Source organism: Camelus ferus, chromosome 1 (assembly GCF_009834535.1).
Source record: "Camelus ferus isolate YT-003-E chromosome 1, BCGSAC_Cfer_1.0, whole genome shotgun sequence".
Taxonomy (NCBI): Eukaryota; Metazoa; Chordata; class Mammalia; order Artiodactyla; family Camelidae; genus Camelus; species Camelus ferus.
In genome coordinates, this window is record NC_045696.1 from 64,937,332 (window position 1) to 64,963,203 (window position 25,872).

The 25,872-nt window shown below is 36.6% G+C and overlaps 1 protein-coding gene across 5 annotated transcripts in view; it reads left to right on the forward strand.

The window, feature by feature from the left end:
• FGF12 (fibroblast growth factor 12) overlaps window positions 1-25,872 on the forward strand; it is a 506,216-nt gene that overhangs the window by 313,296 nt on the left and 167,048 nt on the right. For 4 of the 5 annotated variants that reach the window (XM_032482063.1, XM_014567918.2, XM_006194906.2 and 1 more), the window contains one exon: window positions 4,992-5,103. In XM_032482063.1, coding sequence (XP_032337954.1) covers window positions 5,061-5,103 — 43 coding nt within the window. In that variant the 5' untranslated portion in view covers window positions 4,992-5,060. Of the gene's footprint in view, window positions 1-4,991; window positions 5,104-8,793; window positions 8,802-25,872 lie in introns of all 5 variants that reach the window. The other variant, XM_032482082.1, reaches the window with a different exon arrangement.

Genomic DNA, 25,872 nt, shown 5'->3' on the forward strand with positions numbered 1-25,872 from the left:
TCTGAGCCTCAGTTTTTCTTTTTTACCTTTGACTTTGATGAAGGAGGGTATTGGATTTCAAGTTCCTTTCCAATTCTGAAATTCATTCTCTTTTCTGCAATCTAGTATTCATCTTGAGAAGTGTGATCAGGGCTCCTTGGCTCCGACTGTGTTCCGGGTTTCCAGCGTGCACCTAGGTAACCACTTCATAGCGTTGCACTCTGAGCCAGCAGGGATGTCTAGATAACTCCTTCAGGTCTCAGCTTTTCTGACTGGCTTTGAAGTCAACCCTTCTGTTGAAATTGCCACGTCATCCTGAATGGAAGCATTGTTAAACATGAGTTCCTGTGCTTTACCTTTTTTCTCACCAACCTCTTTGAAGATAAAATTTCCTACTTGCTTTTGTGACCTTTATTATTATTTTTAATAAACTTTTATTTCAAAATGATTTTAAATTTATAGAAAAGCTAAGATAGTACAATGAGTTCCCATACACCCTGTACCCAGTTTCTAATATGAACATCTTACATTCATTTGGTATATTTGTGACAATTAGTGAGTTGGTATTAATACATTATGATTAACTAAAGTCCATACTTTAGTCAGATTTCCTTTGCCTTTGCCTAGCATTCTTTTAGGTTCTAGGATCCCATCCAGGATACCACATTACATTTAGTTGTCGTATCTTCTTAAACTCCTCTTGCCTGTGACGTTTTTTCAGACTCTTTTTTTTTCAATTGATAACTTGGACAGTTTTGAGGGGTACTAGTCTTCAGTTGAGATTTGTCTGATGTCTTTCTCAAAATTAGACTGGGGTTGTGGGTTTTGGAGAGGAAGATCACAGAGGTAAAGTGCCGTTCTCATCACGTCACATCAAGGGGACGTACTATCAGCATGATTTATGACTGTTGACGTTAACCTCGACCACCTGGCTGAAGCAGCATCTGTTTGTCGGGTTCCTGCGCTGGGAGGTCACCCCTCCACCCTCTTTTCGTGTTGTACTCTTAGGAAAGAAGTCACTATGCACAGTCACTGGAAGCTAGTTCTTATTCACCTAACTGTCCCAAGGTGGATGTTTCTAATGGCTGTTGTCTTTTTGCCACCAGTTATTCTGGGGCCCAGAATTCTCCTATTTTGTTGACATCTCCTAGGGCTTTTGTCATTTAAATCCAGCCAGCATTAAGGAAAAGAGAAGGTGGAGGAGAATGTTTGCTTTTAAAAGCCTTGGCCTGAAAATGGCACACATCACTTCCACTTAACATTCCATATGACACTCATTCATCTGCCAAACCTAACTGCAAGCGAGGCTAGGACATATGGTCTAGCTGGGTGCCCAGGAAAAAGAGGAAATGGATTTTGGAGAAAAATCTAGCAGTATTTGCTACACCACTTTAGAATACAAAAGGGAACAAACCAAACCCACATCCCCTCACCATCTAATAACATAGCCATTACTTCGTAAAAAAAGAAAAATTGGAAAAACATAATCTTAGAATCAAGGAGAATCATATAAATGGAAAACAAAATTAACTTCATAGCAAACATTGACCCCGTTTTTCTTATTTCACTGTTGACCTATGTGCGTGTGTTGAGAAAAGATACTTACCTGGGTGTCAGCACTTGAGAACCTCTGCTGTATATGATGCCTGAACCAGATTCTGCATCGTTCCCGGAGTCCGCCATGCTGTATTTTTCTCCTCCATCCATTGCTTGTCTGGAATGCCCTTCCTCCCGTTTCTTTGCCTATGAAAATGCTACTCACTCCTCCAGTGGCAGATAAGGTGCCTTCATCTAACCTGAAGACAGAATCAGTCCCTTGCTCTTGTGCCATTGCGTCACGCTGCTGCCACCCGTCATTTAATAGCCATCCCACACTAGTATTGCATACACATATGTTTCATGCATTAGACTGGGAGCTCCCTGAGGACAGCACAGGATTTATTAATCTGGTAGATCTCTAAGCATGGTCTGAAAAATAAAAAGCTTGTCTGTTGGATGCACCCAAGATGCTAGATACCCACAAAAGTGGCCTCATTTTTTAATCTCAATTTTTCTCTTTCTTTTTTAATTGAAGTCTAGTGGGACTTACAATGCTGTGTTAGTTTCTGGTGTACAGCATAGTGATTCAGTTATACATATATATTCTTTTTCATATTCTTTTTTATTATAAACTTTAACAAGGTTTTGAATATAGTTCCCTGTGCTATACAGGAGGACCTTGTTGTTTATCTGTTCTATATATAGTAGTTAATATCTTCAAATCCCAAACTCCCAGTTAACCCCTTTCTTTCAATACAAAACATTTTCTTTTCTTTCCCTGGTCATACAGGTGATCCTCACTTATATGATAACCACATCTTCCTGGTGGCAGTGAGTTGAGCTGAGCCTGGAAAGGCTGATGGGGTTTGATAGATGCTGATACAGGTGCAGGCCTGTCAAGCAGACTGTACAGCTTTCTGTGACACATCCTGAGTTCAGGGTATTTGTTTTTTTAGTAGCTGGTCAGCTCCTTTGAAACAGCTGTAGTGTAAGACATTTCGTCTTCATAGATCATCATATAATTAAAACGCAGACTCTGAGCTCATGTTGGCACTGCTCTTGGGCGGTGGGGGTTAGTGTAAGAGCCTGATGCTCATTATCTTGGGCAGGAGTTACCAACCCGAAGTCCCAGGGTCCCAGCAGGGGGATGGCTTCACCACAGCAAAAGAAGTGTTTAATTACAGCTACAGAAAGAGGAGCAAGAAAAAAATAATCCCTTTCAGGCATTAATGATTCAGCTGCCTTGCATCCCATTACCAACCAAAATATGACTTCTTAAAGTGACTTTGTCAAGTTTATTACAAATAAAATACGAATTATAAGAGTTATCCCTTTCCTCAGTTTTTTCCTTTCCATCCTCTACTCTTATTCTGTTGGTTACTTTAGTGACTTTAAAAGCTCAATTAATGTTTTACTAAAACGTAAATCTGGAGACAGTTTGTGCGAAGAATGTTCCCTTTATCTCGCTGACACTGTTTCCTCAATGTTCAGGGGTGAAAAATTGGACCTTAATGAGGGTTTATATTTTTAGAGGGGTTTTAAATTCATACTGTCACATGTATGTATTCACCTGAAATTCTGAGTGATTATAGTTTGCATGGGAATTATTTTTTTCCATTATACAGATAGGAAAACAGCCGCAGCTATTAAGTGACTTGCTCAGGACCCCACAGCAATTGTGGTTCAAAGCTGGGTCTCCTGACTGCACATTGGGTAAATGTGCCACGTTAGCGCCTGCCTGTCAGCCAGTTAGCCTTAATGACAGAGTCTCACATGTTCTTTTTATTTCCCCTGATTATAAAAGTGATCCTCAATTATGATAGCCAAGTCTTCCTGGAGGAGGTGATAATTTGAACTGGGTCTGGAAAGGTTGGTGAGGTTTGATAGACGGTAGGGGTATAGCTTTGTTTGTTTGTTTGTTTTTGCAGTGAGGTTAGCTAGCTGCCTGCTTCTTCGACATGTCCCTAGTAGATCCGATTGAGGAGCCCATGGAGACAGCATGTTGGCAGTGAATCCGTTCCTTGATTTCTGCCACTGAGCACAGCAGAAGATTCTCAGGTCAAAGAGTCTTTAAGTCAAGGCTGCTCAAAGTCAACAGAGAATCATGAAAGGGACCTAAAGCTCACTTATTTTAACTTTCAGGTTTTACTGATGAGGGAATTAAGGCCTATGAATTAAATACATTGAATTTATTTAAGCTGCAGAGATAATACATAGTTATCAATCAGAATGCCTAATTTCCAGTTTAGTTCTTTTTTCAATACCCTGCTTCCTCCTTACCAGTTTTCTTGGCATCTTTTCTTCTTCTTAAGACTGCTTTAAAGAAGACACGTTTATGTAGGCATTGCCTCATGTTCCCAACTATGTGTGATCTAGTCATATGTGCAAAAGGCTAACCACAGACATACGTCATTGGGAGTACGTCCATTCCCAAACAGTTTAATGCACTGAATTTTTAAATAGAATTCTTATTTAAACCTAAGCATCAATAATCATATGATTCCTATTTTTGCCTCAATTTTTATCACCAGAAGCAGCGTTTTTCTTTTCCTACTATTTTTTGTGATATAATTAGGGCTATACATGTGCTAGAATAGTCTCATTTTGCCCAACACTGAAGTAGAGACAAAGATGGTGGTGATGCTGTAGAGAATGGATTGTTGCTGGCAGCCAGTACCCCAATAAGAAAGCATTAAATATTTATATGAGCTGCTATACAAAGATCCAAATGTGCTATACAATGGTCAGTTTGATGATGTAAGTGTGTGGGGAGGTTTTAAAGAAGAGGACCACTTCTAATTCGAAATACTTACAGAAATAGGCATGGCTTGAATATTTTTGGTGGGGAGGAGCACTGGAAAAATGACTGTTGTAGTACTGGGGCTCACTCAGGTGAGGCGTTTACTGAAGGTGAAATCTGTTTCTGCATACTTTCCAGTGGCATCTCATGGCCATGGGGGTTTAGCTTTTTCCTGTGGTTCTCATCCAAGCCTGAATTTGATCAGAATTTCAAAACCCGGGAGTTTCTGATAGACAGTGGCCATTCATCAGAAATAGAAGTCTTCCAGGACATGATTCTGATTGCTGAAAGCTTAGGAATCACAGTGGCAGTTTGATCTGAACAGTGATACTAGAATGGGACCACAAACTTGGTGGCATCTTGCAGCCAGACACTAGATGTACAAGGGAGAAAAATAATTCATTTTGTAGCTCACTTCTGTATTTTCCTGATTATTATTAGCTATTTTTTAATTTACATTAGGTTTACTGTTGCAAAATATTATGAATCAGCCTCTAGAAAGAGAAAAAAGTAAAGCTATGTTACCAAAATGACCCCTTTCCAAATAGTTATTTCAGTATTTAAGCCACTGGCATTTATGAATGTACTTAGAGAATGTTTTTTGACAATTTGCAAGTGTGCATTATTATAAACAAAATTAAAACTTGAATAATAATTTCATTTTGTTTTGCAGAACCCCAGCTGAAAGGAATTGTGACAAGGTTATTCAGCCAGCAGGGATATTTTCTGCAGATGCACCCAGATGGTACCATTGACGGGACCAAGGACGAGAACTAGCGACTACAGTAAGGAACATTAGCTTCTTGCAAACCAATTACAATCAAATGTATGGCCCAGTGTATCTTAGACTTGAAGCGTGGCCAGGCTGCCTTTGAAACTGTTTAACTGCTAGGAAGTTATTATCTTTTCCTTTATTCTTTTTTGCTGTGATTACCTATAGCAAAGAGAAGGGAGAGAGAGGTTATGTACTCACTAAGAACGTAGGAGGCTCGAAGGAGTTTTAACTGGTCAGTGGACCAGAATATCCTTTCACCCATAGTTGTAGGCAGGATGATGTTAACTATTTGTAGGAACAAGGGAGACTTTCCTGCACAAAATGGTATTTTATTCCTGGAACCAAACAGTAAACATGTTATAATAATTCTTAGAACGTCATTTCTAGAAGACTAAAATTACTTCTCAAGATAAACATTGAATATATACATATATACATTGCGTGTTATTTTGATTGAGGGCAAAATTATTTAAAAAGAAAACTATATTAAAATATGATATTTTACAGTATATATAATAAGATAAATTACAATAGATCTGTAATTTTGCTTATAATTTTTTGAAAAAATGTAAATATTAAAAGATTATTGATAATATCTCAGGAAATAATGTTTGACAAATTTAAATTTAGAGTTGACAAGTTTGATAACTAAACAAAATCATCAAGATCTGACAGAGTACATCTGCATTTCAGAAGAATTTTGAATACAAGTTTCAGAGTCAAGGATGATCACTCTGAATCTTTCAGCTTCTGCATAATCATATACAGATACCTGGGGGGAAATTTGTGTTATTCTAAAATTGTGTCATATTGTTCCCTAAAGTTTGTCTGTATTCACTGATAGTGGTTGAGTGCTGATCACATAGTAAATGCTCATTAAACATATATCCAGTTGAGTTGTCTTCTGATGGATGTGATTTTGTGGTCAGACTGACATTCTACCAAACTGCATAAGATAATATAAGAAGCCTGATACTTTATGGTAAAATATCTTTTGAAATAAAAATGAAGATCTGAGGAAAGATCTGTAATTCCTAGAGTATGAGAATGCTCTTGTCCACCCCTTCTAAATTATTCTTTGTTCACTTAATGTTACACATTACAAAATATGAATTACAGTAAAGAGACCTTGTTATAGAGAATTTTATCCTAGTTTTCTGCAAAGTAGTTGATTAGCTTATTGTGGTTTGCACTGTTGGTTTGCATTTGTGGGAATGCATTCTTTAAATGATTTAAGTTTCTAACTAACTGAGTACAGAAGAATGAGGATGCTTTCCTCTCCATGTCAAATTTTCACGTATTGCATCTGTACTTGAATGTAGATTTAGCGAAGCTACAGGTATATACGGAAAGAATCAAGGATGTTGCTTAGCTGTGTCACTCGTGCTATCTTGAGATACCCTTCAGTCTGGTTTCTTTTTCTATAAAATCAGGTGACTGGAGATGATAATATGCTCTGGTCAGCACCATTCACCCAACTTAGAAAAATTGGAAATTGATGAAGATTGATTCAATCTTCAAGTAAAGCCAAATAGCCATGCTCAGCACAGGATGCAGCTGTAACCCAGAAAGCTATCCTGCAGCTGCATAACATTTATCCTGGGGCCGTGGTAGAAGGGTGAGGGTCAAAGTGTGGGGTCAGCTACACAAATCCTTCCTTCCCTGCTTTTATTTTTTTTTAACATTTTTTATTGATTTATAATCATTTTACAATGTTGTGTCAAATTCCAGTGTTTCCTTCCCTGCTTTTAGAAAAATAATTGGAAAGTGCTTTCTCTGCTGATGCTGGGTCAATGGCTAGTGTAGCTCCACACCCACATATACATACATACATTTATACACATACATATGTGTAGTAAAAAAATATATATAGGCATGATGGCATTATACATAACACACACAGACACTGAGGGTGATACATTTTGTCAAATAGTTTTAGCAACTGTCAAAATTCACATTTAAAATGTCTTATTTTTTTTTACTAGGATGAACTACTACACACACTATTGGATATATGGGTATTAAAAGGAGTTTAGATACATAAAAATAATAAGACTGAGATACATTCATCTGGATACCCAACCCCTAGCTTAAAACTTAGTTAAAAACATAAGTACGTGTGAAGCCCTTGGATGCTCTTCCTGGTGGAGAACTCTTTTCCCTTCCATACCAGACATGACAATTACCCTGAATTTGGCTTTTTAAACATTTCCGTGCAGTTTGAGAAATATATGTTTTCATATATCTATATAGTCATCATTAAATCATTCCTAGTATTATTTTGCATGTTTATTAACTTTTTACGAGAAGAGCATTATTGTATACACTTTTATGTCTTTTTCTTCCCCAATATTATGGTTGTGAGGTGTATGTATGTGATATATTTGCTTTATATCATTAATTTTCATTTTTGTTAAGTATCCTATTGCATGAATATGCCCAAATTTATTTATCCATTCTCTTTTTGGTGGATAATTATCATTTCTATTTTAAGGTGATTACAAATAGTGCTGCTAAAATACTTCTTGTAGATGTTGAAGAGGCCTTCCCTGACCATCCTATGTAAAATCATCCATTTCACCTTGGCCCTGTCTATTCTGATAGCCCAGTAGTTTTTTCTATTCATGGCTCCTGTGATGGCCTGACATACGGGTTGGGTTGTTGCTGTTTGTTTATTTTTGATCTTCCTCCCAGGAGAATCTAAGTTTCACAAGTGAGGAGATTTTGTTTTGATCTTGATATATCTTTCTTTAAATACTCTCCCCACCTACATATTTTTTTTAACATTTTCTTTTGAAATAATTTTAGACTTCAGAAAAATTACAAAATAACCCAGGAAATTTCTGTGTGCTCTTCACCCAGCTTCTCCTAATAGGTACCACTTTATGGAACAACAGCACAATTTTTGAAACCAGGAAATTAACATTGGTACAATACTATTACCTGAGCTATAGACTTTATTCAGATTTTGCCAGTTTTTCAACTGCTTTATTTTTTTTTTTTGATCCTGTCACAAAGATATTTTAATTAAGAAGTTTCCAGTGAAAACAAGTAATTTGTACTTATATCTTCTCTGAGTATGGATTGGAGTAAAAATATTAGAGAAGAGTTTAAATTCTACTCATTTTTTTTAATAGAAAATTATAAACCTCTAAGTTGTTAAAATGCCTTTTCTTTTTCTACTTTGTGTGGGCAGGAGTAAAAGCTTTTGATTGTTTGAAAAAAAAATCTTGTTACTATGAGCATCTGTCAGAAGTGTGTTGTTTGGTTCAGTAGAAATTATTAGGTCCAACCGACCTTACCATAATGTCTTGGATTGAATTGATAAGACACCTGTTCTTTTGTTCATGAAGAAAAGACTAATTACATGTAATTGAGTACAAAACCAAATGGGTTTGTCAGCAGCAACAGATAAAAATCTCTGCAAATGTAATGCTAACAAAAGATGCAAAACTGTGTTGGAACACTGGCACAGAAAAAGACAAGTGCAGTTTGGAGAGTATTAATAGGAATATTTTACATAAAATTAGAAAGGTAATTATTCTGTTCCACTATTACCATAGAAGATACATTTGAATAGGTCAAGCATACTGGGGTGAAAACAATTAAGATATTATAACCAAATGCATTGTTCACTTTTTCTCTGAACAAAAAAAAAACATTAAGAGCTGTTTAACTATGGCATGAGCTGCCTCGTAAGCGAGTACAGTGATGAAACTGGAGCTGTTCAAGCAGATGCTGTACTGGCACTTGTAAAGAAAGGGTTTGCAAGAAAACCCCTTTGATGTAGGAGTGGAGATGGTGGTGGTTGGCATAACCTCAGAAGTCAGTGACTTTTAAGATCTCCTTCAGTCTTGAGATTCTTCTAAAAATTATTTTGTTGAATAGGTAAGATGAGTACATGCTACAAAATTGTAAAGGCAGAAAAAAAGGACATACATTTGAAAAAGAGCCAAACAGTGCTTGACAGCCAGGATCTGGCTCGGCACTGCCAGCAGGCCTCGTGCGCTTCTGTTGAGTATAAACAGTTCATCAAAAGACCAGATCGGACAAGGCCACTGTGACCATGATGGATCAGGACAAAAACAGGACTACTCTGTAACCACGTATCAGCATAGACAAAAACAGGAAAGTTGTCCAAACCACAGAATGATCAGATCTTTCTCTATCCTGGCTTATATGGGTGGCTGCTGCTTCATCACCCAACACAGAGCCTTGGTCTCTTCTTCTTGTCTTATAGATAAGCATTATTAAGATATCCAGTTACAGGATTACACCTGCTTCCTTAGAGCATCCAATCTGGAGTAAATCTGCTTTCTTTGAGTCTCCTTAAAAATCACTTAACCCAAGACCAAATCCTGGAAGTCCTTTTTTACAGCTTACTAATACACCTCTGTTCTGCTATGGGTATAATTTTCCTCTTTGCTGAGAGTCCTTAAACCCAACTTTGTTCAACCACTCTGGCAGGAAGACATTTATTGTCCCTCCTCTCTCTGCCATCTGGCCACATTTTTTGATATTCTTCCAGATGCAGTGGGTGCATTAACAACACATACAATATTATATGTCTATTTCTATACTATATCTATATCATATTTATCAGTCTATCTATCTCTATCTGCCTATCTATCTATCTATCTATCTTGTTTACTACTTTTTTTAACTTAAAGTGTATCTACAAGACTTTTCCATATTAGTACATATTTAAATGGGATAATTGATTTAACTTAATTTCCCACTGAAGGACATTTCAGGTCTTTCTAGTATTTTGCTAATGCAAACTATACTATAAACAATATCCTGTACAGAAGTCATGCTCCATGTGTGCAAGTGTATTTATAGGATGGCTACTTAGAAGAGGAATTGCTGGGTCAAGGTTTTGTGCTTTTATCCTTTGGAAACATACCTATTTGCTCTCCATTGTACAAATTTCCTCTGAGAGTGGCTGTTTCTTTATCTTCTAGTCAACACAATGTGTTATTAAACTTTTGGTTCTTTGTTACCTAAAAACATAAACTTTAGTTCTTATTATAAGTTAGGTTGAGCACTTGTTCAAGTATTTTAAGAGCCATCTGCATTTCTTTTTCTATAAAATGTCTGTTTATATCTGTTTTATAACATGTCTGTTTTATCATTTGCAGGAAGTCTGTTCCTATTTTAAAACTCAGCTCATTGTTATGTGAGTTGCAAATATCTTTACTCATTTTGCTGTTTGTCTCTGAATTTTTTTGCCATGCTTTATTTTATTTTATTTTAAATATGCTTTCATGCCCTCAGCTTTTCTTTCCTATTTTGAAAAGTTTTACTCATTCCAATATTATAAAAGAACTCTCCCATATTTTAGTAAAGAATAGCTTCATTTTTATAATTTGTATTTAATTAATCCAGAATTTATTGATTGACTTTTGATTCTAAGCCTCTAATATTTTGTGTTCCTAACTACCAATTACAGATACAAATACAGTTTCTTCAGATTTTTATGAATGTATTAAATTCACCATGAGTTAAGTATAAAAAAACATATTTCAAAAGAGTTTCAGAAATCCAATTGGAAATTAAAAAATCTAGTCATCCAGCTATGTTTTCTATACAAAACCAAACATATGATGTTTTGATACCACCAGTCACAAGTAGATAGACATAGCCAAAGCCAACAGAAGCTCTGTATGTATTGCTGAATGATGAACGAAAACATGATCCAAATAGTTGGGGAAATTCATTAAGGATGTGAGGGATCCTGCAAAGGATTATGAAGGTGTCCTGTCTTCCTAACAAGGGGCCTTTCTGGACATGGAGCTAATCTCTTTCACCTACTCAGACATACACATTACAGTAGTGATGGGAGAGCAAAGGCTATGCCGTATCCAATTATAGGGATATTATTTTCTTCTACTGTCACCTATACTTCAAGAATATATCGTCGGTTTGTATGTGTGAAATCACACCTACAAGCTGGATGAAAAGAAAAAGAAATGCATGTGTTAGCCTGCTGGTTTTCTCTAAGCAAGGTTATTTACATATTCCTGAACAACACTTTGGCACATGTAATGTTGTTACTCTTATAGTGGCATGCCTTTTCAAGAGCAAAATTAATATTCAGCCTTAGCTTATGAATGTAGTTACTTCACTTGATTTTTTTTTTTTTGTAAATAAAGGAAAAATGTTGCCTTTTGATTTTCATAGCTAGAAGAAAATAATGGGCATTTGTTTGAAATTTGTTTCTGTCAACTGTGTTCTAATTTTAAAGACTATTCCTTCAAATGTTTGCAAGTCCAGTTCTTTCTTTTAATAGCTCACCAACTCACATAAAGTCATAAGGAAACAGCTCCTCAAACTTTTTTGACCTTGGCTTTGTATCTTCTTATAAGTTATATTTCTTTTTGATCCTAAGACTTCTGCCTTCGTGTGTCCATCTGATCAGTAAAGTAAAACATGAACCGTTTAGAAATTATCCTTCCTCTGAGGTGCTCCATGACTATTTATGGGCATATTTATAAGCAGGATACATAGTGGTTAAGAATCTTAGAGGAGCTACTCCACCAAGTGTATTCCTAGAAGAGGGGAGGACTGAGGTTGTGTGAGATGACATTTGCTTTAGTCTTGGGCAAATCAGGTAAACTTTCTCAGATTTAAACAACCTCTGATTTTACAGAATGAGAGTAGCAGAGAATCTGTAAGCTGTTTATAGCCTTTCCTTGAATTTTCATATAGAAGTAAATGTATGCTCAGAAAAACTGATCGACAGATTCCATTTCCATAAATACCATTTGTTCAGAAAGGTATGTTACTGGCAGGAAATCTTCAGTTTGCAAATCCCGATGTGATCTTCTCAAGGTGTATATAAATAGCTGGAGACTCATAGACATAAGAGACTGAGCCAGAATGGAATTCAGACAATCTGACTTGAGATTCAATGCCTTGGCGTTAAGTATTTAATTTCTTCCTATCTTAATTCCCTCATTTGTTAAGTAGGGATAATAATAGTACTTGGACCATAAGGTTGTTGTGTGGATTAAATGGGTGATCATAAAAAGTGCTTAAAATAATGCCTGAACATGGTTGAATGTTGTCAGTTGTTGTTGTTATTATTCTCATCAGTAGGGGTAAGAGTCCTTGCTTGCAAGGAGCTTATAGACATTGACCATTTTAACAGAAGTGGAATTCTGAGTGGTAGGAACTCTTGTTACATCAAAGAATTTAAAAATACTTAGCTGGGGGTGGGGTGGGGTGGGTCTTGAAGTGCACTCTAAGTTAGTGGTTTCTAAAGTGTGCAGACCCCGGACCACCAGTTTTCAGCGTCATCTGAAAACTTGTTGAAAAACACGTTCTTGAGCCTCGTCCTAGATGTGCTGAATCAGAAACCCTGGGCTGGGGCTCAGCGATCTGTGTTTTGGTAAGTCCTCTGGGTAATTCTGATGCACTGCAGGAGATATGAAGGGCCACTCTCCTCTGCACCCAAGATTGGGAGTCTTCACCTTTACTAATGAAGCAGTCTCTGTTTGGGGACTGTCATACTGAGTTCTATGGGAATCTGATTCCTAACGTAATAGGGAAAGCATAGGTCTGCAGGTATACTGAAAAGCATACTGAAATTCGGACTTGCTATTAGCTCAAACGTGTGGAATCTGTTCCATTTTGATTTATTTCTTGGACAGAGTCAGAGCACAATTCTAGACAGATACGTGATCAAACATAGGATTGGGGAGTTACCAAAGAAAGCATATATAATGATATGAGTAAGCCTGTACCGCATAGTTTTATGTCTTGAAACTTCTACACATGCTAAGTCCTTTGCATGAAATGACTTCACCAATCTTATCTGCCTGGTAAATCACTCTTACTTACTCTTCAGAACCCTTCAAAACTCTTACCTCCTTGGTCAGCGTGAAGGCTTCTCCAGCTGTCCCCTCAGCTGCCACCCTCACACAGTACCCTGCATTGCTTACTTCACTCTACTGCCTTTGAACCATGTGTGTACTGTTATGGTTGCAGAAGTTACATTAGACTGCAATTCCTTATCTGCATTTGTGTTTCGCCTGTTAGAGTGTAACGTCTTTATTTGTCCTTCTGCCTAGGACAGCAGTGGACATTTTCCAAGATCCAATTCTGGAGGGCTGTGCAGGTGTGTTTCATTTAGCTGGCATACTTTAGGGGGGAAAAAAAGGAGTGTATTCAAGCAATGGGTGCACCTACTTTTCCCCACATTTTCCTCCAACCTGGCTAGTCCCTAAAGACTTTTGAGTTTGGGATACCTCAATGTTTGTGAAATCAAAATAGAACAAAACAAACAAACAAACACCCCCCAAAAAATACCTTCAAAGAAAGAGTATAAACCACTTCAATATCACCAAGTGTAAGGCAGAGTAGCTTGGGCTGTGAGTCAGACAGCATGGTTTCCAGTCCAGGTCCTGTCCCTAGTCAGCTGTATGATCTTGTTTAAGTCATGGAATCTCTCTGTTCCTTGGATTTCTGTTCTGTAAAATGAGATTTTGGAAAAGATCATCTTCACTCTTGTTGATAGATCTGAAACTTAGAAAGCCTGTAAGTTGGCAGCATTTGTTTTTACCTTTGAAAAACCTGAAACTTAATTTTTTAAACATATTACAAAAAAGGGGCAAAATTGTGAAAACCGATAGTGCAATAATTTTTGCACTGAATTTGAAAACAGTAGTAAATTTACTCTACCTTTAAAATATATACAGGATATGACCACTTCTTAGTAACCCTATTGCCACTCCCTAGTCCAAGCTGCTCTCATCTTTGGACTATTGCAGTAGCTTCTTAACTAATCTTGTTCCGTAAGGCTTTCCCCCTCAATCTAGTATCCACACAGCAGCCAGTTAAAACAGGTCAGATCGCTGATTTCTCTACCCATTCTGTTCCATCACACACCATTAAGGGTAAAAGCCAGATTCGTCCTACGACCAGTTAAATTTTACATAATCCTGCTCATTAGCTCCTGATGGTTCTCTCTCCTCTTTCTTTTGACTAGTCTTCCAGCTATTCCTTTAACACATCAATTATGTTCCCTCCTCAAGGCATTGATACAGCTCTCAGCATCTTCTAAAATGTCCTTTCTCCAAGTATCTAAATAGCCCACTCCCTCATCTTCATTCCCTTACTCGAAAGTGAAGCCTTTTCTCATGGAGGTCTTTTCTGGCTAATCTGTATATGTTTCAAACCCTATCTTCCAACACTTCACTCTCTCTTGGCAACCTGATTAATTTTTCCCCTCTCGACCACTTACCATGATATAATACATTTATTTTATGATGTCCGTCCTCCCCTAAAGTGTTGCCCGTGTATGTACTACACGTTTTCCTCATCCATTCTTGCTTATGTTATTGTTTCCACTAATTATGTCATCCTCTGAAAATAAGATTGATTGCCTTTTGTCTTTGAGAACTTTTTCTGATTTTTAAAACCGGAAGTCCTGCTTTTTCCTCTGCATACACTGTACATCTCTTAAAATATTTATGCAGTTTCATTTGTGTTGATGTATTTATTTTCTTTAAGTTATAAGTTCCTTTAGGACATTGACTACGTCTGACTTATCTTGGTGTTGGCATGTAACAAGACGTTAATAATGGGTAGTGGCTTAATAATGGATAGGGGTAGGTTAATTCATAGTAGAAATAGTATAATCAGAAGACCATTTAAATTTAAAGGCTTAATTAGCGTATAAGCTGTACAGGGCCAGGGAGCATGGTTTGTGTTTTGCATTGTTGTAACCCCAGTACCTAGAATAGTGCCTGGCACATACTAGGTTTTCAGTATTTGTTGAATAAATGAATAAAAGTGAGTTCTCAGAAGCACCTCATAAAAAGTGGATATGATTTTGTCAGACAACACCTAGTTTGAAGGATTAATGCAAATTAAATCCTGTTTTTTTTTTTTGGTTTATTTTTCTTTTGAGAATGACAGCATTTTAAGAGACTTCAAAGGATGGGTAAGGAAGTCATTTTCCATTATGAAAATAAGAAGAAAATTGAGTATGCTTAGTCTGGAAAAGTGAACTCTATAGCAATAATAGTAAAAGAAGACACCACTCTTGCACAGTTTTAAGTATATCTTCAAAGCGTTATGTGAATATATATTCATAGTAATAATGACAGAGGTATCAGTTCCTGAAAGTATGTAAATGGTACATTTACCCAGAAGGGAGGGAGCCATTGCTTTTACTATTCAACTAGGACCAGCAGCTAAATTTAAACTTATGTTTTAGGAAAAAGGAAATATACACTCAGGGGCTTTAAAGGTAAGAAAAAAGAGGAGCCAGGGGGTTCTTGAAGTAGTGGAAAAGGGTACTAGAGTTGTGATGAATTAGAGATTGTTAAAATCTTCCCGAAATTACCTGATTCCGAGGCTCTGAGAAGTGAGTTGATTTGCTCAAGATAGAGTAAAAAAAAATTCAGTTCTGTTATATCCATATCTTTGTTCCTTCCTATGTATAAGATATTGCTTGAGAGATTATTCAGATTTGCCTGCATTCTCAGACCTAACAGATTTTAATTAATGGAAAGATTTTAATTAATGGAATTGGGATTTGTTAAATGTGGGTGGTTTGATGAAGCCTTGTCTGTAGCCACCTACTAAATAAGGGCTAAATTTTATTTTCATGTGGACCAGTATTTTCCAGAGCATACTACTGTGAAGTATAAAATAAGAACTATGTACTTTCAATGAGGGATTTTCAAAATAAAATGGTAACCTATGTGCCAAGCATTATTTCTTAATGTATGAGTTTGGGCAATATTAGATAATAATAGGTAATGTTAACTGAGTACTTTCTAAAGTGTCTAGTACAGATATGAAAATTTTATTTATTTAAGAGTTATAGCAGCCCTATAAAGCAGGTAGTGTAATTTGAAGAAGAGTAAATTGAGGCATAGGCAGTTTGACTAATTAGCCCAAGGTCATGCAGTTATTAAATGGTAGACCTGAGATTTGAACTCAGTGAGTTTAGTTCCAGAGTTACTGCTTTTACCATTCTATGCTGACTACCCAATTTCTCTTTCCTCGTTAATATTTCTTAGTGCATCAGAAACATTCCCTTAAACCACACCACTACATTCTTCTCACAACACTTTAATAAAAGTATTATGAAGGGAATATGACTTATAAAATATTATGGTGATTTGCAGGCTAATCATTGAATTTGAAAGGATTGTTTTCTTCAGTATGTTTGATGTATATTAACTATAAATTACTTTTTTGGAAATAGTAAGCTGTTATACAATAACTTTAAAGATTATAAATAATCTGTTTTTTTTTTCATATATCTGACTTAGGAAGTTTGAGGCGTGTAGGCTGTGTGTGTATGTATTTCCATGTATTATGCAGTAGCCTAGCTGGAGTGATACCGAGTAGGCATAGAGCCAGCATCCAGTGAGGTTGCACTGAGTACGTCTGCTTTCCCTGACACTGAGACAGAATGTAGAGCACATACCCTTGTCAAAATATGTCTGTACAGCATTACTAAGCCTACTCCATAGTATTATAATTGAATTTTTTAAAATGTCCTAAAGAAACCTTCTCCGTGCTTCCTCTTACTTAGGTATTGGCAGAGGCATCGTTTTTATTGTTGTTTTAGTCTGTACCAGGGATCAGTCCTGATCCTTGGGGAAGCAGTGTGGTGGTGGGAATAGTCCATAGGATTTTAGAGACAGACAATTAAGGATATTAACAGATACTAGTATACATTTCTCCACTTACTAGCTGCATAAACTTGGGCAGTTGGCTTTGAAACCATAGTTTCTCATCTGCAAAATGGGAATTATAGGTAAAGATTTCAAGTATATAATTTACCCTCTTGGAAGGAATTGCTTTGGAAAGTCTAAAGAGGAGAAATCTCTGCTGTCTGAAGTTTGAGCAAGAGTAACTTCAGGGAAAACTTGAGCAGAGCTCTGAGGAGCCTGTAACAGACTTTTTGGAACCTCATCTGAAGTTTCAGTGCTCATCTAGGTCCTAGACCCAACCTCCCCATCTTTGGGAGAATTTGATCGAAGTCTAATTTAGATAGGGTTAAACTCCACTGCACTTGGAATTTCCCTCTGAGGGGGTTGGAATGAATGTGGTTATGTGGTCTGTTCTCAGTCCTTGGATTACTCTGATAACCTGAGCAGGGAAAGCCCTACTAAGATGCAAAGGAAGACAGTCCACCTCCCACCTATATCCAAGTTCTCTAGAACAATGGCTCCAAAATGTTTGCACATTAGAGTCACCTGGATACCTTTCAAAAAAACTTGAGACGCAGATCAATAAAATCAGAATCTCTGAGGATGGAACCCAGCACCAGTACTCCTTTAAAATCACATAGATGATTCCAAAGTGCAGTCAAATATAAGAGCAGTGATTTCTTCTAGAACATTGCTTCTTTTACTTTACTCTGCATCAGAATCACCTGGAGGGCTTGTTAAACTAACTGCTGTGGGGGCCCTAACCCCAGAGTTTGTGATTTTGGAGGTCTGGAGGAAGGGCCGAGTGTTTGTACCTCTAACAAGTTCACAGGACTACACTTGAGAACCACTCTCTGGAACAGTACTTCTCAGACCTTAAATGCACAATGATCATCTGGGGATCTTGTTAAACTGCAAATTTTGATTCAGTTGGTCTTGAATGGGGCCTGGATTCTGCCTTTCCAATAAGCTGAAGGAGATGCCAATGCTGCCCCCACCTGTCTTTGGTCTGCTGGCTAGTAAGATTTAATATGCAATGTCGTCACCAGGGAGCTTGTTAGAACCACTTCAGACCTATTGAATTTGAAATTGCTTTTTAAAAAAATTCCTCTCCCTTTTTTTATTAAAGTACAGTCAGTTATAATGTGTCAGTTTCTGGTGTACAGCATAATGTCCCAGTCGTGCATATATATACATATATTTGTTTTATATTCTTTTTCATTAAAGATTATTATAAGATATTGAATATAGTTCCCTGTGCTATACAGAAGAAATTTATTTTTATCTATTTCTATATATAGTGGTTATCATTTGCAAATCTCAAGCTCCCAAATGTATCCCTTCTCACCTCCTTCCCCCAGTAACCATAGGATTGTTTCCTCTGTCTGCAAGTCTGTTTCTGTTTTGTAGATGAGTTCATTACTACTCTTTTTCCTTTTGTTTTTTTCTTCTTTCCAGGTTCCACATAAAAGTGATATCATATGGTATTTTTCTTTCCTCTTCTGGCTTACTTCACTTAGAATGACAGTCTCCAGGTCCACCCATGAAATTGCTTTTGAACAGTGCTGCATGTTGGAATCATCTGAGGAGTTTTAAAAAATATTGGTGCCTAGGTTCAATCCTGAAGACTTTTATTCAGTTAGTATGGATGTGGCCAGGACATCAGAATTTAAAAGAAAAATAACTCCTCAGAAGGTTGTAGTATGCAGCGGAAATCTTTGAGACAGAGTTACACAATAAGGTATTTGTTTTAAAGTACAGTGCAAATCATTGCTGTCCTTTTATGGAATATTCCACTATATTTTAAAATAAGGAGGTCCTCAAGATGAAGATGACAAATACATGGTCCCTCCTGGGTCTACGACAGGTATCAGTAAATTCTCACAACATTTACTGTGTTCAAGTTTCAAACGCCTTCTAAAGACATAGCTTCAGGCAGCTACAACAAAATGCCGGGAGTTTCCTGGATGCCTCCCAGGTGCATGCTTCATCTTTATTAACTCCAACGTGTTGAGGACCAACGGGGTTCTAGTTACTGATTACAAAGATGACTCCAATACAATTCCTGCTTTCTAGCTGTTCCCATGATAGTAGAGGAGGTTGAACATTTACATAAAACAAAATTTAATAATGCAAGGTAGCACTAGTACTGCCAAGGGATTAGAAATATCACCAGATTTCAGAGCTGGGAGAGATTCCCAAAAGCCTTAGTGCTCAGAGAGAGTGGATTTTAAACTTGAATTTTGAAAAATAGGAACAAAATATGTAAGCTAAGATTAGGAGAACTGCATTTCAGATAAGGAGGCACAAACTCACCTAGTGGAGAAAGTTCCTGCTGTGTTGGGGAAAAATGAGCTGACCAACTTGTATGAAGCAAAGAGGTTAAGTGGAGGTGTCAGACAGGACCATGTTTAAGAGCGCCTTAACTGATACATAGGAGAATTTAAAATTTATATTTTAGGACATCAGGGATCAGTGAAAGTTACTGAGCATTGCGATAGAATAATTGGTTAAATGTGATGGGACTATCATAGTGGTGGGCTGAAACAGATTTTAAGGTAAAGAACAGTAATGCCAAAATCATCATCTTATTTTTCAAATTTTTTCTCCTCCATTATTAAAAAATTTTACCACATTTATTCCTGTAGATCCATTTAATTTTTTTGGAATGAAGCAAATATATATATTATATATATACACATATTATATATATATATATATATTTTTTTTTTTTAAATCAGGATCAGTAAAATAACATTTGAGTTACAGTGTCAGCCTAAATTGAGTGAAATCATGAATGTTCCCTTTGTGGCTTCTTCACTGGCTTTCCACTATTTAAACATAATTGCTCATCAGTATTATGTGCATAGATTTTCAAAAGTGCTTTCCTGTTTTGGTGATTAATAATAGTGAAGTGCAAAGCTTTGATTGACATATCTAAACCATCTCAAGTTAACTAGCGTTGTCTGTGTGTAATTTTAACTGAGAAATAAAGGTTGTGTATTTTCTGGGTGGGGCATTTTGGCTTGGCTGAAAAAATTCTTTTAAGGCTCCCAAATTTATTTATTATAGTTCCATTTTTTTACAACTATTTAGACTGTGGTTACTAGAAGTTCTCTTATGTCTTAAGAGCACCAATATTTTATAGGCTTACAGCCAGCAGCACCTAAGTACAGATGCTAGCTCTTCTTTGGCTGACTTCGTGGCCCTGGCAAAACCACATTTCTGAGCTGAATGCAGTGCCTTCATATGTAAAGCTGGAGGCAGAATACAGGTGTGGAGTATATATATTTTTTCCATTGAAGTTTCGTCATCATGATGGCAGGTCTCATGCCTGTCTTTGACACACTGCAGTGCCTGGAAGACAGGTGGTGAATCATGAATAAACCTAATAGGCCATAGTGTCAATTTTGGCAACCGAGTGTTTGATGGGAAATTTGCAGAAGATACAAATTTGAAACCTTAAAACATGCAGAGATTTGGGGGAGGATGTGTTTGCCGATGGGTCTGGATTGACACCTGTGCTGCTCACTGAATTCTTCAAATGGACTGTGAGACAAGTCTTACCGTGTAAGACAAGTAGGCTGCAGTGGATGAGTGATGACAGGCATTTGCTTTCATTATCAATAGTGATATGCTTCATTTTTCATCTTATGGGGAAAAAAAGAATCACATTGAATTGACTTGTTAATTATGCAAGTTTTTGAACATCTTTGAAGTAACCTAGGAATATCAGGATTAAAAGCCCATGGCAGGATTTCTGCCAGAGCCAAGGCAAATATTTCTAGTGGCTCTTGCCAAAGAAAGGGGTCATCATGTTGCTCATTTTCACTATATTGAAAATTGACAATGTTTGCTATCAGCCAATGCTTGGAAGGAGAATTTTAAGGCTCTAAGCCCCAAACCACTACTCAGTCCCCTAAGTCAATAAATTCAGGGGGGAAAATAAATCGGACAGTTGAATTTTTGGACCAATTGTTTATAAAATAAGGCATTAGACTGAAAGCCCTTAATCAACATAGACTAAAGTATGTTGATTTTTACATTACTTTTACTGTTTCATTTAAAAAATATATAGTCATTTTTGCTTACTGGATCTTAACTATGTAAAATGAAATACATTTTTTTTCGCCCATAACATTTTAAGAAGTTTAAGTTAAAATAATGAGATAAGGATGACCGAGGCATCACCCCCTACCCCCATTATGAAAGCTCTAGATTTAGAGGTTTAATAACAATACCACCAGCACCAATAATACTTTGTGTTTTACTTTTATAGTTTAGCAAGTTTTTTTAAAAGATTAGTATCTTAATTGATCCACATAGTAAGTTAGTAAAACATTTAGAGCAGACACTAAGGCTCCCAGAGGTTACATTACTTAGAATCACCAAGGTCACAAAGCTGTCAAATGTTAGAATTAGGGCTCATGACCTAGAGCTTTGTCCCCTGGACTAAAGCTTAGTCCTCATTTCAGGACTTAAAGCTAAAGAAGTAGAGACAGTCACTTTTCCCTTAATTTTTGTAAGAAATGCTGTTTTAGAAAGTTAAATTCAATGACCACAATTGCTTTAGCTTCTCCTGTGCAATGCACTCTGGATAAGAACAAACAAATGAACATATTTCATACTCTTGAAGAATTCCTAGTTTGCAGGGAGGCTCAGGCAAACACATGAAATATGAAAAAGCAACATGATAAGTGCTGTGTACGGAATGCTGTGGAATTAGGATGAGGGAACAATTAATTTGCCTGACTGAGTACCCTGTCATACCATAATTTATAACTGCTTTTGTGTTGGAGGATTTAAGAGCTGAGACTATCTCCTAGTTTGCTGATTATTCAATAATAATATTTTCCTGTTGAAAATGGGGAGGGGGAAGAACTGACCTTATTAAAGGATAAATAATTGCTAGGAATAAATACTAATTTCATGACTAACAAAAAAAAAACAATTGAATGACCTACAAAAATTATCATGAACGTTGCAATTACAAATGTTATTGCGAGAAACTATAGGATTCAAGGGGAAAATAACCCAGTACCAACTTAATTTTAGGTTAAGATTTTGTTGAATGGGGTGTTATTCACATTTGAACAAAGCATCTTTATTGAGAACGTTTTGAAGTGTGGGAAATGGTTTGAATTTTTGAGACAATCTTATTGAGAGTGCACAGATTATAAACCCAAGTATCTCTGTTCTATCTTAGTATATTGCATTATAAATTTATTTGGGGTTTTAGCGGGTCATAAAATATGTTTCTTTCATTGCCTATTTTGCAAATCAACCCAGAGTTTCAAAATACAAATGTACCCTTTTATATCTGTTCATTATTACAAGCAATAAGAATCTGTCCTTAGAAGTTACTTGAGAGGATACTGGCTTTACCTGCTGTAAAGAAGAGTTTGTAATGAACTTTTGTCTCCTCTCTCCTTCCCTCCTTCCCTCCCTCCCTCTCTATCTCCCTATTTCGCTTCCTCTTCTTTGCATCTTCACTGATTGTCACATTAAATGCTTTCTGATGTGTTTTGGATTGCTTGTACTTTTTTGCCACTGGGATAACTTGTGTGGATAATAGGTCGAAATCAAGTTGAATAAGAACATAGCACTTTTATTTCACTTAGCAGACAGAGAAAGATAAAGATTGTATTTTACTTGTATGTGACATCTAAAAAATAAAACAAACTAGAGACTATAACAAAAAAGGAACAGACTGTAGTTACAGATAGAGAGAACAAACTGGTGGTTACCAGTGGGGAGAGGGGAGGGGGAGGGGCAAGATAGGAGTAGGGGATTAAGAGGCACAAACTTTTATGTATAAAATAAATAAGCTACAAGGATGTATTGTACAACATAGAGAATATAGCCAGTATTTTGTAGTAAGTATAAAAAGAATATAATTGTTAAAAATTTTGAATCACTATGTTATATGCCTATAACTTATGTAATATTTTATACCAACTATATTTCAATAGGAAATGAAAAGAACAAGACCTAGCTCACAGAGCTGTCCCCAAAATTAAAATAAAAAAGGACATAGCACTCTTACACAGTTCTTTTTTCCAGTCCAATATAATTGTACAAGATGTCTGGTATCTTGGTTGTAAAAGATTCCCCAGACTCTCTTCTTCCTCTTCATTTTCTCCAAAACCTGCATCACCCTACACACAACACACACACAGACGTGCACACACACACACACATCCACACACACACACACACCAGCCCCATGCACCCTATGCTCTACCCTCTCAAACTTTGAATCACATAGGCTTTCTGGGTTTCCTTTTAGATTCCATATTTGAATATATTCTATGTGTGGTAAATATTATCTGTGATTTTTTTTCTTACTTGATTAATTATGGAAATATGACCTAGAAAAGCTATGAATAAGCAGACTTAAAGAGGAACCACTGCTGATTCATTTATCTATTTGGCAAATATTGAATAGTGGCTTCTAAGACCAAGAGGCTGTGCTAGGCATTGAGGGTAATAATAAAATTTCCTGTGCCTTCAACTTGCCCACAGAAGAGTGAGAGCCTCAGAGAGACTCATGGATGAAGGTGTATTCCCCAGGGACCACATCTGTTGGATGTGTCACTATTTTCCTAGTCTAAGTACAGCATGGGGCCTATACTAAGTGCTCAACAAATATTTATGGAAAGAATAAATGACGTTTGAATCAAGGACATCACAGAGATATTTATGAGGAACTATGTGCGAGTTAGCTAACTAAGGTTGTGGAATCTCACCCCAAAGTTTTGGATGGCACTGTTCATTCCTTTTATTTATTTACTTTGTTCCCCTGCCCTGCCCCCAATTAGAACTCCTTATATCTTGAAATAAAGTCAGATAGTCAAGTATTTAGTTTTTTTCTTTAAGCAACATTCTGCATGTCAAAATAGCTAGCCTTTTCTCAGATGCCTGAAAATAAAGTAGACATTCAAGGAATATAATCTCTTTAGTTTTTCCTTTCTCATGAGTTACTTTTCTTTCATTCTCTACTTCCACTTAAACTTCAACCTGACACTGATTTAAGTTTTGTAGGTCTTAAAACTTATATATTTTGGGCCCCCCCTCCTTTGAAAAAATAAATAAATATAGTATAGTGAAATGAAATTTAGGTACAAAAATGAGTAAGGTGAGAAAATTAATCACAAAAGATTACATTTTAAAGAGCTGAAACCTATCACAAAAGAGATAAAGTCCGAGGAAATAATAAAATACTTTAATTAGTTATTTGATGGGTACAAGTCTGTACATTTATTTTCCATTATTTTGTATGTATAATCTTTGATCATCTTTTCATAGAACACTTTTATATTACTTGTAGAAAAATAATTCAATCTTTTCCTGTAGCATGATGAATCAAAATTGATCCTTTATTATTATTTTTAACTTACAGAAGTTTAGCTTCATAGCTTTTAATTGCTCATTTTATGTACATGTTGAGGATTGTTACCAAATTTGAGAATTTTTTGGGTGTAAGATTTCAGGGCATTTCAAATGCCACCACCCAGCTCCCCCAGTAAATAACTTTTGCTACTCATTTATATGTTACTACAATAATGCTGTGTATCCAACAATCACATAGCCTCATTTGCATGCGGGAGTAATGTTGATGTCTCTGGTGTTTGGGGTCTGATCTTGTCTGGGTTACAGATCTGGGGGTTAACTATCCACTGGTTAATCTAGAAGTGCTATTTTCCTTATATCAAGAGGAAGTAAGAATCAGTTGCTCATGTGATTAAATTTTGGACTCCAGATCCAGACTACCTGAGTTTGACATCTGAATCTTCCACTGAGGAGCTTAAACCCTCTGTACCTCATAATCCTCATCAGTGGCCCTGACAGTGCCTACTTTATTGGTTTTTATGAGAATTAAACCTTTGACTAGAACTGTACCTATGATAACTGATGTATGTCTTTTTGTTAAGTACATGATAAATTTTAAGACATGGACTCCTGAGGCAGCTCTGTTATGCTCTAGTCATCTTCCATCCTTTACCTGGGACCAGTGGGTTGGTCTGTGCATGTTCCTCTCAATGCAGTGGCAGAGGGGAAATGCACAAACTGGCCTACATGAGCCCTTTGTTGAATCTGCTTGCGTCTGCTAACAGCCTATTGGCCAATAGAAGTCACATGGCTGAGCACAGTTGTAAGGGATAGGGCAGAATGTCCTTCCAGAGCATCGCACATTTATATGGCAGAGCACATAGATACAGGGAGAAGTGGAGACTTGGATGTATCAATGCAGTTCGTCTACTAGTTCCTTTTTTAACCATTTCCTTCTCTATTTAAAAATAGCTCTATTGAAGTATAATTGATATACCAAAAGATCCCTGATTATTTAATATATACAATCTGATAAGTTTCGACATATGCATACACTTATGAAACCATCACTACAATCAAGGTTATAAACATAGCCATTAATTCCAAAACCTTTCTCATGTTCCCCTGCTTTTTTTTTTCCTTGTAAGAACACTTAACATGAGATCTACTCTCTAAACAAATTTTTTAAGTGCGTAGTATAGTATTGGTAACTCTAGGTACTGTGTTGTGTAGCAAATTTCTAGAACTTATTTGTCTTGCCTAGTTGAAACTTTATAACTATTGAGCAACAGCTACCCATTTCTCCCTCCCTTTAGTTCCCGATAGCTGCCTTTCTACTCTCCAATTTCATGAATTTGATTATTTTAGATGCTTTTTATCATTGGGATACTGCAATATTTGTTTTACCCGGAGTGGCATATTTCACTTAGTATGGTGGCCTCCAGGTTTATCTATGTTGTTGCATATGACAGGATTCCCTTCCTTTTAATGCTAACTAATATTCCATTATATGTTTATATCACATTTTCTTTATCTACTCATCCATCCATGGACACTTAAGTTGTTTCCATGTTTTGGCGATTGTGAATAATGCTGCAGTGAACATAGGAGGGCAGACATAGCCCCCAGATCCTGACTTCAGTTCTTTTGGCTATATCCCAGGAGTGAGATTACTAGATCATGTAGTGGTTCTAGATCTAATTTTTTGAAGATCTCCATACTCTTTTCATAATAGCTGCACCATTTTACATCCATACCAACAGTGCACA